Source organism: Lynx canadensis, chromosome B4, assembly GCF_007474595.2.
Source record: "Lynx canadensis isolate LIC74 chromosome B4, mLynCan4.pri.v2, whole genome shotgun sequence".
In the NCBI taxonomy this organism is placed as follows: domain Eukaryota; kingdom Metazoa; phylum Chordata; class Mammalia; order Carnivora; family Felidae; genus Lynx; species Lynx canadensis.
The window spans coordinates 103,127,265-103,144,313 of NC_044309.1; the positions used below are offsets into that span (position 1 = coordinate 103,127,265).

General features: G+C 32.7%; 1 protein-coding gene across 1 annotated transcript in view; it reads left to right on the top strand.

Moving 5' to 3' along the window:
- The window catches only part of PTPRQ (protein tyrosine phosphatase receptor type Q), a 229,341-nt gene that overhangs the window by 30,492 nt on the left and 181,800 nt on the right, over window positions 1–17,049 (top strand). Inside the window, exons 5-10 of the mRNA XM_032593794.1 lie at window positions 828–897; window positions 3,900–4,099; window positions 5,247–5,496; window positions 7,039–7,167; window positions 9,028–9,174; window positions 15,488–15,660. Of these exons, the coding sequence (XP_032449685.1) occupies window positions 828–897; window positions 3,900–4,099; window positions 5,247–5,496; window positions 7,039–7,167; window positions 9,028–9,174; window positions 15,488–15,660 (969 nt within the window). The remainder of the gene's footprint in view (window positions 1–827; window positions 898–3,899; window positions 4,100–5,246; window positions 5,497–7,038; window positions 7,168–9,027; window positions 9,175–15,487; window positions 15,661–17,049) is intronic.

Below are 17,049 nucleotides of genomic sequence, written 5' to 3' on the forward strand. Positions count from 1 at the left end.
CTGAACCAGCTAAGCTACCCAGGCACCCCAGGTGAAATTCAATATAAACCAAGGTTTTCAGACTCCACTTATGGCATTTGGAATAACATAAGAGTTTTGATCTCAGTAATGACATTTTCTGTGCCTATTCTAGTCTCTTTGACTAGACTATCCGAGTCAAAAGAATTTTTCCATCTTTTAAATTAAAAATACTTACTATCACTGATTAGACTTGTTTGTAAAATTTTCTTGGGTATATATTTGACTGGTTATATTTTAAATTCTCAAGCCAGATACTGTGTATATGGTTTAGTATTTGTTACAGAAATAGTCAATGTTAATATAATAAAAAGTGGTTGAGCTTTAGAAATAAGCATGATTTCAATGGAATTCTGGTTCTATCACTTATTCCTGTATGACTTGCACAAGTTACGTGACCTCTCTCAATCAGTTTCCTCATCTATAACATGCTGATAGGAATACCTTATGTTTTGATTATGTGGATAAAATGAGATGTATAAAATTTCTAGGAAATTTCCTGGTACATAGAAGTTTCCCACAAGTAGTGTCTGTTGTTATTATCACTACTAATTGACTACAAAACTTGACTATTAATTTTTCCATTAGAAATTTGAGAAATGTGTTGAATCAAACTGTGCTGCAAATATACCCTTAGGGAAAATGAAAATATGGATTAGTTCCATGTGTGCTATCTACTTTAAGAGTATTTCAAGAATTAAGGGAAGTGTCTATCGTTTAACTTATCAACAAGTCAAAATTTTATTATTTCAGATTCTGTTTAATTAGAGAGTAAAAAGTTTGAACACAATTCTATTGGTCTATTTTAGGTTGCTGCTGAAAACAGCGCTGGCATTGGAGTGTTTAGTGACCCATTTCTTTTCCAAACGGCAGAAAGTGGTAATTTTCCTAAATCATTTATTCCCAAATTAGCTTAATTATGAGTTTTTGTCATTTGAAATAAATAAGGATATAAACTAAATATAGTGTTAAAATCCATAAAATTTTCAATAGTATGGCCATTCAATTACTTTTAGAGTCTTATTGGATGCTTATTCATTAAAATATGTATTATAATATTCTTTCTAATTATGAAAAACTTTTGAATGGTATATGAAAATAATTTTGTCTTGGGAGTCTCACTGTTGATCATTTGTTGTGAGTTTTTGGGCAAATTGGATAATTACATAATTTCTCTTGCTCCTATCTATCCTTTTTTTTTTTTTTTTTGTAAATGTTAAAGATGTAAAAATGTAATGTAAATCTAAATTTCATTATGTCAGTATTCTCCAACTCCTTTTTATTATTTATACTATATATAACCCAACTTTAAGGAATAGTTCTATGAAATAAATAAACTGCATTCATTATTGTTAAATCAGAAGTAATTTCTTCCCCATGAATAAAAATACTCTTCAGAAGACTATACAGGCTAACTTGTTATACCTTACTGGGTTAATATTCCATCCACAAGTGGAAAAAACTCAGCTTCTTAACTTCCCATCAGTATTATTTCTGGTAAACATAGAATTTATTTTGGCTTTAAGATAATAGAAATACCTCTTGCACTTCCATTTTCAACTTGATAGATCCTTAGAAATGCAGGTAATATTTTTAGAAGTCTCTATATTGGATTTATGAAGTTTCTTTCTGGCTCAATAAATGCAAGCTTTGTATGGTGTATGCTTTGGAAAGTTGTAGACACTTACACATACTAGAAAATTTATGCATCTCATTAGGCTAGCTATGTCCTCAAAGTGTTGGAGAACACTTATCTGAAAGATGAAATGATTTATTTATAAAACAGAAAGTTTTGATACTACAGTATTGAATCTTGACTTGAATCAAAATGGATAAATTCACTCTATGAAAATTGAGAAATAATTGGATTTTGGTACATAAAAGTCCAGAAGTAGAAGATAGATTATTTAAAATAGAGAAAGACCTTCCAACTACAGAAGAGAGCCAGGATTATTCTTCAGACATCATGAAGTCACAAAAGGAAAGCACAAGCAGAAAAATTTGAGAAAAAAAATTATTAAAGCAAGTTAATCAAATTACCATTTTTTCAAAGTGTTGTTTACCGTATTTAATTATTTCCCATCTATTTAATATTTTTGATCACTTTTAAAATATCTTAAAATCATGCATTTAATAAATGTTTGGTTACCTTATAAATTCAATTTTCTCTATACTTGAGTAGTTCCTTGTATCTGTTGTTGAGGTTCATTTGAAAATATGTAGCTTGTTTGCAATTTGCCTTTTACACACACATATCATATATATATATATATATATATATATATATATATATACATATACATATCAGACATAATTATAACCATGTGTATAGTTTACATATATCAGAAATTTTAAAAGGTGATTAGGATGGATTAAGAGTGAAACGGTGGTCACCAGGGGATAGGGGGTAGGGGAATAAGACTGATGTTGTTCAAGGATACAAACTTGCCTCAAGTAATAAGTAAGCCATAGAAATCTCATGCACAATATAATGAATAGTACAATGTGATATTATAATTATGTAACATGATAGATGTTATGTTAAATATGACTACAACAGCAATCATAATACAATATGGATATATATAAAATTCACACAATGCACACCTTAAATTTATATAGTTATATGTCAAATACATTCAGTTTTTTTTAAAAATCATGATAAAAGTTTTAACTCATAATTTTATAGCCTCATATATTTAACAACCCTTTTCCTTTTGCTTTATTATATTTTATCCATCCAAAAGATATTCAAGTGGTTTGATCTTTAGTGTCAGAGAGTTATATTTTCAATGTCCTTTCTAAGCTTTAATTCCATTGATGAGTTTTCCATGGAGAAAAAAATTTCCGTCAATCATTCCATCCATTATTAGTGATTAATTACCACTCCAAACTGGTTTTTTTTTTCCATTAAAATTGAGCTGATCTTGAGTTTCCTAGTTTCTATGATTTAACATAATTTATAACAGCTCTCTTTCCTAGGACCTAACTTCCTTATATAATTTATATGACTTTTATTTACAATTCATATTTGGGCATTCTTCTTTATAATGTGCATTTAAACTCTATATCTTAATACTAGGCATTGTTATCACGTGTAGTCTTTTATCGTGAGCATCCTGTTTTGTTTTTATTCCTCTTTATAGTGATTTGTCGTGTTTGTTCTATATTATAAAGGATCTTGATTATTTACATTGTCAGTTTTGCATAACTTACCTTGAAATTAATGTGCATAATTTTACTTCATTCTGGTTTCATGTTTGTCTCACACCAGGTAAAATGGCATATAGCTTGTTATTGCAGTTTATCAATAATTATTAAGAATTATTTGGTCACGAATTCTGATGAAAGTTTATTTTGAGGGTGTATAAAACTCAAAACATAATAAGCACAACCAGTTGGGTGGTGTCCACTTTATGTTAGGCACTAGATATTTACATACATTCTGGAAATGTGCTTTTTAGTTTACATGGCTGGCTAATTGTTTCAGTTTGCCACTTCTTCATTATCTAAGGAAATTACACAATTCCAAAATATTTCAGGAGGAGATTCATTATTCAAATTTGTTTGCATATTCACAAATAACTGTTGATTGGATATTTTTCAGATTTGCTTGAAATAGTTCATCAATGGATCCATTTGCCAAATAATCCTAAAATAAAGCTTATTTTGTCTTAAATACAAATCTGTGGGCTCAAATTCCAGACAAAGCTAATTAAATATATTTCTAAAAGTCTGATGCCAAGTAGAGTTTTTTTCTAACATAGAATATTTAATTTTACATAATGTGAGAAGTGTAACATCCCAACATTATATGAATGCCATTCTAAGATTTATAACAGTGTTTTTTTCCCTTCTTTCAAACCCTCTCACTTCCCCAGCTCCAGGAAAAGTGGTGAATCTCACAGTTGAGGCCTTTAACCATTCTGCAGTAAACCTGATTTGGTATTTACCTTGGCAACCAAATGGCAAAATTACCAGCTTCAAGATTAGTGTCAAGCATGCCAGAAGTGGGATAGTAGTGAAAGATGTCTCCATCAGAGTAGAAGACATTTTGACTGGGAAATTGCCAGAATGCAATGTAAGTGTTATGAACACTTTCTATGTCTCAAAAATTCTAGGTGAAATTATAACTTGAAGTTTCCAGCATTTGAAAAAAAAATTTTAAGCCACTGTGCTTATTAGCTGCTTGATTACTTATAGTATTAGGTTATAGTATCATGTTATACACAATTGGCTGTATTCAAGGTAGAATAAGTGAAGGGTTTGAGAATTCAAGAAATATAAAAACCTCACAGGGATCTCTGGAGAGACTTCTTAAAAGGAGCCGCATTTGTGAATGGACCTTGGCTTGGCCTTGGAATAAGGACATGAGAGATTGTGTGAGGGGGCTATTTTGGGTGGAGGATATTTTATAAATACCTGAAAGAGCAAAGTATAGGATATCGCTGAAAAAGATATTTCCATGTGACAGGAGAGGAGCAGAAGGCAGCAAAGTTATGTTTGTGGAAGTAGATTGTTTTGGTTGTGCATATCTTTGGCAAAGAATTTGTTATTACTCTAGTCATTTATGGGAATTCGCTGGGAATACCGTGTCATGCTCTTCCAAAGATAATTTTGGTGATCTTTGTGGTATTGATAAACAAAATTATTTTGTTTTGAATACTTTAAGTTACGAAAGTCTCAAAACCTCCTTTTAATTTTTTAAAAATGTTTATTTATTTACTTTGCAGCGGGTGGGGGGAGACAGAGAGAGAGGGAAAGAAACAATCCAAGTAGGCTCTGCGCTGTCAGTGCAGAGCCCGATGTGGTGCTCAAACCCACAAACCTTGAGATCATGACCTGAGCTGGAATCAAGAGTCAGATGCTTAACCAACTGAGCCACCCAGGCACCCCTAACATGAATTTTAAAAATTCTTACTAATAATTTTGCTATAGCTTTACCTTTATTCTAAGCCTTTTGAAATCCTATTCATAAGAAATATTAAGGTATAAAGAATACAATAAATATATTCTGTTCTAAAACTGTAGATATAAATGGGTAAAGTTAAAATCTAGCAAATTTGTCCATAACTTGAATAGATAACAATCTGTTAAAATCGTAATGAATCATACACATAAATTTAAGAACAATATTTATTATATAAAAGAAAAAGAAATGAATTACACTTATCATGTTCACCTTGAGATACCAATTATTTTCCCAATGCTATTTATTTATTCACTAGGAGAATAATGAATCTTTTTTATGGAGTACCACCAGCCCTTCTCCAACCCTTGGTAGAATTACACCTCCATCGCGTACCACATATTCTTTGAGCACGTTGGCAAGGAGTAAGATAAGCTCTGTGTGGAAAGAGCCTATAAGTTTTGTAGTGACACATTTGAGACCTTATACAACATATCTTTTTGAAGTTTCTGCTGTTACAACGGAAGCAGGTTATATTGATAGTACCATTGTCAGAACACCGGAATCAGGTATGATTTCATTTTTTGTGTATGTAGAAAAAAAAGAGTTAAACTACTTAGAGAGTAATCTTTCATTTTTTTCATATAGATGTTTTTTATTAAAACTTCCTTCCCTTTCGGTAACTTTTCCCACCAATAACGGAAAATGGGCATACCAATTATAGTACTCTTTTATAATATTAACATAAGCATCTAAAATGAAAAAGGAGATTTGACCCAAAGGATTCTTGAGCTAATAACCATGATCCTAAGATAAGTTTTTATCTATGTGATCTCAACAATTTTTCATAATCATCTCTGCCCTTTTACATCTCCTGCAATCATCTCTACCCTCCTCTCACTGAGACTGCTATAATCAAATGTGGAATTAACATCTGTAGCGGCAGAAATATCACGTGATTCACATTTCGGTATCAGACAAAAATAGTATGTAAAAAATACACCTACTTATGTCTACTTTGCACTGGAGTTTCCTCCCTATGTGAAAAATGGAGACAGCAATAGAAACTTCCTTTTGGTGGTGGTGTTAGGATTCGATGAGTACAATTAGATATTATTACTACTAATTTTGAAAAGTACACTTTTCTAGCTATGGGTATTTATGTATTTAATTATGGGATTATAGTATTATATATATGTAAATTTATGTAGTTACTGACATGATACCCTACTAAACATGTAGTGTCAGACTTGTTCACTTGTGACTGATAATTTTTTAGGTTACTGGAAATTATTACTGGTAGGGTAATTTCACTAAAGCACAGTATTTTTTTTTTCTGATGACATAGCTGTCAGCTTTTATCATTTCATGAAATGAAGTTTGAAATTTTTTTCTTGATTTAAATAATCACCTTTGAATCTTACCATTTCCTCCATCCATACTTCTTTTTCTACAGCTAAAAAAAATAATTTCATGAGGACAACACACAGTGAGATTTAGTAGACAAGAACCTTGGCTTGAGAAAAATACTTGGAATATTTCATTTCAATCAAAATGCAAAATGTAGAAACACATCTATGAAAGACAGACTTTTTAAATGTCGTTATTTTTTATATGTTACCCATGTTACATTAGAATCTTTTAACTATAGGTTATAAATTTCCCCTCAGAACCAAATACACGTATTAATACAGAAGGTAAAGACCTTTGCCAATAAGATTCTGTAGGTCCAGTTAATTCCCTGATCCTTCTACCTGTGTCCACCAGAGGGAGAGTGCTTTTCAAGGCCTATGCCCAGGCCTGGTTGAATTCAATATATAAGTATGTATCAGGAGAATGTAACTGCAGGGAACAATGTTGGAATGAAACACCCTGTGCAATCATATACAGCATTTAAATCAAACTAGTTTATGTTACAAATAAGTAGTCCATCTGATGAGCCAGCTTGTCTTGTTTAAAGTCTTCAATTCATTCAGTTTCCTTTTTTTTTTAAATTAAAAAACCCTTTGCTCATAGTGTGATATTTTCTTTCTGACTTTGTGTTTTATTATGTGTTTTTAATAAAATTCTCATTTATTATTTGTTAACTTTTTTTTCTATAACCATTTTAGTTCCTGAAGGACCACCACAAAACTGTGTAACAGGCAACATTACAGGGAAGTCTTTTTCAATTTCATGGGACCCACCAAGTGTAATAACAGGGAAATTTAGTTACAGAGTTGAATTATACGGACCATCAGGTAAGTCTCAATCAGTTTTGTGTTTGCCTTTTGGAGTAAGAATTATGTAAAATATGTTAGCATTATCAAGCTCCTTAAAAGTATCACACTCTTTTTATAAGATCCTACAATTGAAGCAAATAATAAAAAAGGAATAAGGAAGATGAGGTTCTTTGAAGTTTTTGTTTAAAATCATAAACATTGTCCATATTCCGTATTTCATGAGGAGAAGCTGAAAGAATGAGATAAATCCTAAGTAGAGAATTGTTGGAGGACATCATGTCTTCAAATGTCTGAACAGGAGGACCTTCACTTACTCTAATTGCAAATATATTTATCAAGAACAATGGACTTCATTGTATTAAATCAGATTTCTTCTTAGAACAAGGAATGCATATCTAATAATTGGAGTTCTCTAAAAATAATATAGGCAACTACTTAATGTAGCAAGTTCTCCATCTTTGTGAATAATCAGGACCTGCAATCCCCTTGTCAGATAATTTGAGGTGTTCAGATAAGGTATTGCTAGAACTAAATTAAGTAAACTCTAAAATTCTTTCCTAATCTGAGTTCTATGAAAGAAAACTTAAAAGAGTAGAGACTGATTGAGCCTGGAAGTTTAGTAGGGGGCTAGGTACAATTTAGGGCTCATTCGAGGTGTGGTAGTGATAAAGTGATATCAGTCAGAATGGATTTGTGTTTTTTTCCAGCTCCCTTCAACAAGAAAAGGGCAAGGGAATTGAAGGCTTATGTAAAGGCAGTGATTATAATCAACAATGTCATTGAGAATGGATAAAGAGTGGAAACATAGTGGTGAAGAACCAAACCAAAAAGAATAAAATAGGTCAAAAGATCAATGGATTGGAGGTCCCAGTAAACTTGAAGACTTGTTGCTTTGGGTTCTAGAATAAATGAACAGGAGATAAGAAAGAATGGTCAGAAAGAATTGCATGAAATTGAGATCATGGAAGATTCAGGGTTCCTGGTAATAGTGATGGCCTTGGGAGTGGCTGAGATAGGGTGGAGGACTAGATTATTTGAAGAGAGCTGGGAGTGTTTTAAGGATTGTCTGTAGGAATACTGAAATCACCACAAATTAAGATGGTTGCACTGAAGACAGTGACATCGAAACAGGCACTAAACCATCCAGAATGAGGGGAGTGACCCTGGGCTTAGAAGGTCACTGCAACAATGAGGGGTGGTGGATGCCATTGATGACATTAGATTTATAGCTGTGAGCTTTTGTAAGGAGGGAGCTGTTGGTCTGAGACAAGGCTATGAAGGCATAGTCACTTGATGACCATGGAAAAAATTAGACCATCAGGTGGGGTGGCTAAAGGAACAGAAGCCGTGTTCTTAGGAGAGAGCCAGAGAGCCTGGTTTCAGCTAGAGCAAGAGATGAAAGAATTATTCAGAGGTGAAGTTGAGGGTTAAAATAATTTTGATGATGTACTATTTAAGGAGTTTTTCTCAGAAGCTAAACTAGAAATATTTTCTAAATATTAAAGAAGATAATTAGAATGTTTAGCATTTTAAATGACTAAATTTATGTATAAAATACTGTGGCTATTTTAATATTGGCAGTAACTAATGTTTTCCTTTCAAAAATGTCAAAAAATAACATGGTAGTTGGATAGGGCTTTATGATTTAATGAAGGTCATTTTGAATACTGGAAGATTTTCATGTTCTTTCCATTGTTTTAATTAACCTGATATCAATGCACTACTAAGGTAAATGTTTGAAAATTGTAATAATTGTGACTGTAATGTTTTAAATTTTAGTAACAAACGTTAATTGCTATATTTGGCTCTCTACTTAAATGTGAGAATGATTAAATGCTTTATGAGAAAATAATCCACAGTATCTTTTGCTTTTTGCAGGTCGGATTTTGGATAATAGCACGAAAGACCTTAAATTTGCATTCACTAACTTAACACCATTTACAGTATACGATGTGTATGTCGCAGCTGAAACCAGTGCAGGAATCGGACCCAAATCAAATATTTCAGTATTCACTCCTCCAGAAGGTAAGAACATCTTCTGTAGTGTGTTCATGAGATATTTTACCCTGCTTGTGTGTTTTATTGCATTGGTTAAACATTGTATTAGAAGCTGTTTGGTTTATATTTACTAATTCGTCTTATTTTCTTATCAGATAACTACCAAATGCATTCTGTGCATGTGTTCCTTAGAACATTAAACCCACAGCATGCTTTATAGAGGAACCAGAGATCAAACAAGACAGCGCATTATATGTAGTGTCAGTCTGTTTGAGGCTCACAGTGAAGATTGGCAAAACCTCAATAAGTCAAAGTAAAAAAAGACATTAACATTTAACATTTAACAAAGACATTGTTGGACTCACATTATTCAATGTAGAATAGATTTTTCTCACAGAATAATATGTAGAGGAATCCATATATCCCTAGTGCCTCTAACAAAATATGTTTATAATCAAAAGGGTATTCTAAGCAAGTGAGGATTCATCGAGGGTGCATACATACTACAAATTTAACAGTGCATCCTGAAATTATGAAAACGGTAGTTCTCCTAACAAAGGTTTTTTTATTTGTATGTATTAAACATCGCAGTTTGGGATGAACTATAGTGTTTCAAAAATGTTACCCCGTTATCCCACAACATATTTTCCTGACCACCATCAAACTTGCTAAATGTCTTCATTTTTACTTAGGGATTGCAATTATTGAGAAGAACACACTTTTTTTTTTTTTTTGCAAGTATATTAATACCTTAAAAAGGTTTCAGGGGTACCTCATGGCTTAGTGGATTGAGTGTCTGAATTCAGCTCAGGCCATGATCTCACGGTTTGTGAGTTTGAGTCCTGTGTTGGGCTCTGTGCTGACAGCTAAGAGCCTGCAGCCTACCTCAGGTTCTGTGTTGAGCCCTCTCTCTCCACCCCTCCCCTGCTCGCATTCCCTCTCACCCTCTCTCTCTCTCTCTCTCTCTCAAAAATAAACAAATAAATCAATGAATGAATAAATAAATAAATAAATAGGTTCCATATTTTTTTGTGTGTAACATACAGTAACTTGTAAATTAAATACACACGTGTGCAAGTGCACACATACACCTACAACTAAAGATTGGGCATACATTCATCAGATAAATCACTCAAGTATTTGACCATTAGAGGGCAGCAACTATTAGGGAATTTTGTTATTCTCCCCTTCAAAGAACAATTAACCATTGGTAATATTTTGCTGTTTGAAAGAACGTAAAATTATGTTTTATTTCAATTTCAAATGAAAATGTTTATGTGTCTATGATTTCAATACATAGATTAAGTAGATGCATATTTATAAGCAAAATTTTCTCATTTTTTTCCTCAACATTTTTCGATTGTATTTCTGTCAGAAATTCTTAGCAATGTTTATGTCTTTTCCATTAGACCTTAAATCTCTCCTTATGTTCATCTAATAAGTGCTCATAAACATTTCTTAAAAAGTCAGAAAGCTTTATGAATAGGTAGCAAAACCAGCATAGTGACCTGGGCCTCATCAGACTAGAGTCCTTGAGTTTATTTTTAATAGCATTTCCTCCATCAACTTAATTGACCAACTAACTTTTATTCTTTTGTTATGCAGTTAAGTAAATTCAGAATTTTTGTCTTCCTTCAAATCAAGCCAGTGTAGGTGCTCCTAAACTGAATCCACAATTTAAGATTATTGTTTTATTGTCATCTTTCTTGGCCTATAGCATTTGACAGAAACAGGGGAATTGGTAATAGATTGCCACATATGATGTCATGCTGTTTATTTTGGGCATCATTTAAACAGTTCATCTCCTTTTCCTTATTTCTGCATTTTTATTAAGAAAAAAATGAAATTTTAAGGACATTGTTTGGTGTATTTCACATGGCTTATTTTTTACACAAAATTGTTTTGAACAAAGGGCCCATTTGTGTATGTTTAATAAACAATTTATCCTGAGTTTTATCTTCCTACTTTCCTGACCATATACAGGTGGCTTTCAGGAGCGTCCATAGGCAACAGGTGTGTTCCACTGAGGGCAGAAATGGCATGGCCTTACCTCTGCATGCTAACTTTCCTCCGTGGAGTTCTCTTAGGATAGTTCAGTCTTCAGAAGGACTTCAATGGAATGCTCTAGCAAATGCAGTAAATGTCGCTTTCTACTTCTGACAACACCACTAATGAATCCTGGTCCTGCTAATTAAAAACTTGTAATAAAGGAATCTAAACTATATGATAACAATCTAATAACTCACTAGAACTACATACTTTCAGTTAAAATTGAAATTTTAATTTTATACTAATTTTATTTTAATTTTTTTAATGCTTATTTATTTTTGAAAGAGAGAGAGACAGACAGAACGTGAGTGGGGCAGGGGCAGAGAGAGAGAGGGAGTCAGAATCCAAAGCAGGCTCCAGGCTATGAGTTGTCAGCACAGAGCTTGACATGGGGGGGTCGAACCCATGAACTGCGAGATCATGACCAGAGCCGACGTCAGATGCTTAACTGAGTGAGCCACCCAAGAATCCCTCTTTTTTTATTTATTAAAGTAGGATTCTTTGTATTCTAATTAAGCCTAGCAATTTATTTTCTTCTATATATTTAAAAGTAGACTATAGTCTATTTAAAAATTTATTAACAACAATTTTTAAATTAATTTCTCTTAAAGCAATAGGGTTCTAACATATCTCTAGATATTCATAGAAAAATGTTGAATTGACATCTTATAGATAATGATATATGGTATTTCAGTAATATGGGACTGATTTTGTTCACACTGAGAATGTTATGGTCATAGTCTACTTTGATCATCAAAGCAAATTAGTATCATGTTATTATAGCAGTATTCCTATACATTTCATAAGATTCCTACATAACCCTTAATATTTTACTGAACAGATTTCTACATAGGCATGAAAAGATGGTTTTGGAAAAAAATTAAAATTTAATAATTATACAATAATTATATAGTAATGTTAAAAAGTGTGGAGTTGCCTATCCCTAATGAGATAGTGCTATTGAATATAACATAGGCACCAGCATTTTCTTATCATTTCCATGAGGGTTAAACAAATCTTAAGTAAAACTTTGTTGCTTCAATATCCCCTAATAACTTTCTGTCACCAGTATTAAATATCTCATAAGAAGGTTAATATAATTTCTTAAATGCAAACAGAGTATTGAAATCTGTATTTATTCTTCCATAAATAGACTTATGAAAGGGAAGACTTCTGTCCTTCAACTTGCTACTTTCTGCAAATGGTACTGTCTTTAGTAGGGAAATCATTGAGAGAGTCAACTTTTTAGGGTTCTCAATGACTTTTATTTGTCAATAGGTATTTTTCTAATTTAATTAATTTAACTTATTAAAGTTATTAATAAATTATTAAAGTTATTAATAAGTTATTAAACTTATTAACTTTATAGGGGCTCCTGGGTGACTCAGTCAGTTGAGCGTCTGACTTCATCTCAGGTCATGATCTCACACTCTGTGAGTTTGAGCCCCGCATTGGGCTCTGTGCTGACAGCTCAGAGCCTGGAACCTGCTTCAGATTCTGTGTCTCCCCCTCTCTCTGCCCCTTCCCTGCTTATGCTCTGTCTCTCTCTGTCTTAAAAATAAATAAAAACATTTTTAAAAAATTTTAAACTTATTAACTTTATTAAAATGTAATTAATTTGCTAGATAATGGCAAGATTTATTTTAATGTATTTTCTTTGCCCCAGTGCCATTTGTCTCCATTTTATTTTTTCTAATAGTTTTTCATTTGAAAACTTCAAGTCATTTGGAATATTATTTACCCTTCATACATCTACTGTGTTTCTCATTTATTAATAAAATTTATATATGTATTGACTTGAGAATGATTCTTAGGTAATCCCTGTGGACAGCACCTCAGAATTGATGCTGAACCACGAATAATTGCCTTCTGTATTTGATTTTCTTTAGTTAATTTGGTATCAATAGTAATGGAGTTTGATCTAATCCATACTTCTCTAGTTTCCCCATAAGAATTTGTGGTGTAACAGATCAAGTATCTTTCTAAGGACAAGATATACTGTTGTCTACTCCATTTCCTTTATCCCCCAAGCTTTTTCTTCTTTCATTGAAAAAAGAGAGAGAGAAAGATAGCTTTACAGTTGTTCGTATACATGTTTTGGGTACATTTTTAAGGTAATATAGAACCACTTAATCTTTACTTGAATTGTAATTTTAGACATTAGTGTCATTGAGCAATACTTATTAAGTTATATTGAAAAATATCATAAATTAGAAGATAAACCGCTACTATTCTTCCATTTGATTACATACTATATTATTTATATATTATATATAATATAATAAATATGTATATTTTTATATACATTGAAATATTTATATGTAAATAATATATATTTATATATTAATCATCATATACATGAAAGTTTATCTGTCTTTGAAAAAATGTGTATTGGTAAATATGATAGAAACACAAGCTCTAGGGATGATATACGTTAATGAAAAGAAATTTATGAAAGAGGTGACTTGTGCAAAAGGTTTTATGTATCTTATTTCTCTCTCTATCCTCAAGTGCCTAGAACAGTGACCAAAAGATGAGGGCTCAGTCTGTTGAATGATGGAGTGAATCAGTGATTATGGGGTCCTAGTCTAGAACTCTTTCTCTACCCTTGAAAGGTCAAACTGTATTGCCTTCAGATTAGAAATTTTGTGGGGAGAGATCAGTCTAAACAGTTATCATTCTATATATAGATATACTGAAATGTTTTTGGAAAAGGGGATTCAAAGAATTAGCAAATTCTAGATGGCTCAGTTAGTTAAGTGTCCGACTCTTGGTTTCAGCTCAGGTCGTGATCTTGCAGCTTTGTGGGTTTGAGCCCTGAATTGGGCCCTGCACTGGCAGCATGGAGCCTGCTTGGGATTCTCTCTCTGCCCCTCCCCTGCTTGTGCTGTCTCTGGCTCTCTCAAAATAAATAAATAAACTTAAAAAAAAATAGCAAAATACAGTTGTATCCATTTCATGTTTATCTCCCAGTTTTCTGAGCACCAGTTTTACTACCAGGCTGAACATGAAAATCTTGGTTGCAATAACCAAATAATATGCTCTTAGGCAAGAATGACTCACTCATCCATCTAGCCATTAACCATTATAAACATTTAGAAATATTTACATTAGTACAATGTCTAGGTTTTTTTTAATGATTACTTTATAGAGACAAAGGATAAAAAGCCTATGGAATGAAAACTCCATACATTTCTTTTATGGTTAATGTAAAACATAATTACATTCACTAGTTTTAAATAATATTTGTGGGAGCTGTGACATTAATTTTCAGTTCCTTTTTGTTATCTTAAAGGGGAAAAAAGGCCATTCTCTATTTATATCATACCCCTAATGTGCCTCTGTTCTAGATGGTACTTGCTAAAACTATACTAATGTGAAACAGCTTAGGGAAATGAATTCAATGTTTTACCACATTGATCATAAGGGGTATATTATTTTCTTTCCTGAAAATTTCATTCAAGGTTCCTTACATTCCTTTCATTCAAGGTTCCATAATTATATTTATAGATCACTTTATAGATCAGCAAACTTAGGGGAAGAGTTAATTAGCTATTCATAATCACACAAGGAGGCATAAACAAAAAGTAGACAAAAGCCAAGGGCATCTTTATCCTTGATCTATTACTCCTGTGGCACTGGGGAGTTTACTGGATGGCACTTTTGGTCACTTTCTAAGTAGAATTTAAGTACTTGGTGCTTTATTTTAACCAGTTATTAGTTTGTTTCTGGGTTTTTTTTTTAATTGTTGCAAGAGTGAAGGAGTCCAAAATTAGAAACTCACATAATTCATTTGTAAAGCCAGCAGACCAAAATCAAACAACTCTTCAAACAACCTCACGTAAAAAGTTAAAAGGCAACTTAATTGAATTTACCCACTACATATCATTGCATTCAGAGTCTTATGGATATTATTTTTCAATATGTTATTATAATCTTTATTAAGCCTTCAAGGTTTCTACTGTGCATTAATAATCCATAAACAGCTTTCTTTGGGAAGTTATTTTATTAATTAGTATGTTTCAAACAAATATTATGACATTTTAATTTGAGGAAATTGTTCCATGTTATCCTATTTTTATACACATTTTTGAGAACAAAATGTAGAAATTCAACTTTACCTGTGTCTTTAAAGAATCTTACACATATTTAATTGTTAAATAGTAAATTGTTTTAGTCTATTTTCTAATAGACTTCCTTGTGAATCTTAAATTTTGAGCTAAGAACTTAAGGAATTTTTAAAATTTAATAATATACTTTAAACTGTTTCCCTCTTTATTCATTTTTTTAGTTCCAGGTGCAATATTTGATTTACAAGTTGCAGAAGTAGAAGCTACACAAATAAGAATTACTTGGAAGAGACCACGACAACCAAATGGAATCATTAACCAATACCGAGTCAAAGTGTTAGTTTCAGAAACAGGAGTAATTTTGGAAAATACTTTGCTCACGGGAAAAGATGAGGTATTGCACTTTCATGTCACCTCTTGGTGATCCCTTTCTTTTGGTTCTAGCCCTCATAATTTGGAAAAGTTTCCAGCATTCAAACACAAAATATTTGATAAGCATAATGGTTACAAAGTGAAGTAAATTTGGGCTATGTTGATAATCTAGCGAGGCCATATTTCCTTTTAGAATATATATTATTAGTTAAATGCTGTTATTCTTTTTCAGCATATAAAATGTTAATTGAGCAATTAAGCAGGACTAAAGGAGCTTCCATAAGTGAATATTATTATGGTAATTCAGTTAACTAATTGTTTAGAAACTCCTGTTATGATTTAAACACTCCTTCCAGGCTATGCTGGCAATTTGGAATGGTTGCCAGTGAAAGGCACAGTAATTTAGCAGTTGTTGTTGACAAACGACTTGTCCTGTTCAGTCATTGGAAGCTAATTTTCTCAGGGGCACCAGGGTGGCTCAGTCAGTTAGGCATCAGACTTCAGGTCATGAACTCACAGTATGTGAGTTCGAGCCCCACGTTGGGCTCTATGCTGACAGCTCGGAGACTGGAGCCTGCTTCGGATTCTGTGTCTCCCTCTCTCTCTGCCCCTCCCCTGCTCACTCTCTCTCTCTCTCTCTCTCTCAAATAAATAAATGTAAAAAATTAAAAAAAAAAAGAACCAGAGTATGTTTGATTAAAGAAAGTAAATGACTAAATAAAGGAGATTAAATCATTCATAGACATAAAATAAGAGGACAATGTGTTTGCCACTATTCACAATGGAAGTCTTATCCCCCCCCCCCTTTTTTTTTGGTTAGAAGTACAGGCCTCACTGGTTTCCCTTACCTGTCTTTATTTACCTTACCCAGCCAGCTATTCACCTGTGAGTTTAAGCCTCCAGATTAGTCACATCCAGGTATGGGTACAAAAATAAATGTACTTAGTACCAATGAGTGCAGCAATCACTGGGCCTTGCAGACACTACCTGATGGCTATTCAGCAGTTGGCTTCTACTGTTTTGGTCCAGAATCACTGTTTTTTTCTAGCTATTTTTTCTGTGCTATTATTTTTCCCCATACATATTGTCCACTCTATTTCTAGTCTCAGCCTTCTTCCACTTCTTGTACCTACTTGAAAATTGATGTTACTATGTTCTCAATGCACTCTGGCTGCCCAGGATTTATTGCTCCAAATTATTCACCATCTCCAGCCCAGGATTAAAATTCAATCCTATGTTTACTCCTTTTCTGTGTGCAAAAGATGTGAGTTATACTTTCTTTAATACTCTAGTTGACAACTCAGATGAAGGGCAAAGTTTAAACCTTTGCTCCTGCTAAGATAGTCTTAAATTAGATAGTTAGCTGTTTTGGGACTGGGTGACAGGTCTCCCACTTCTGTTAATGACATCT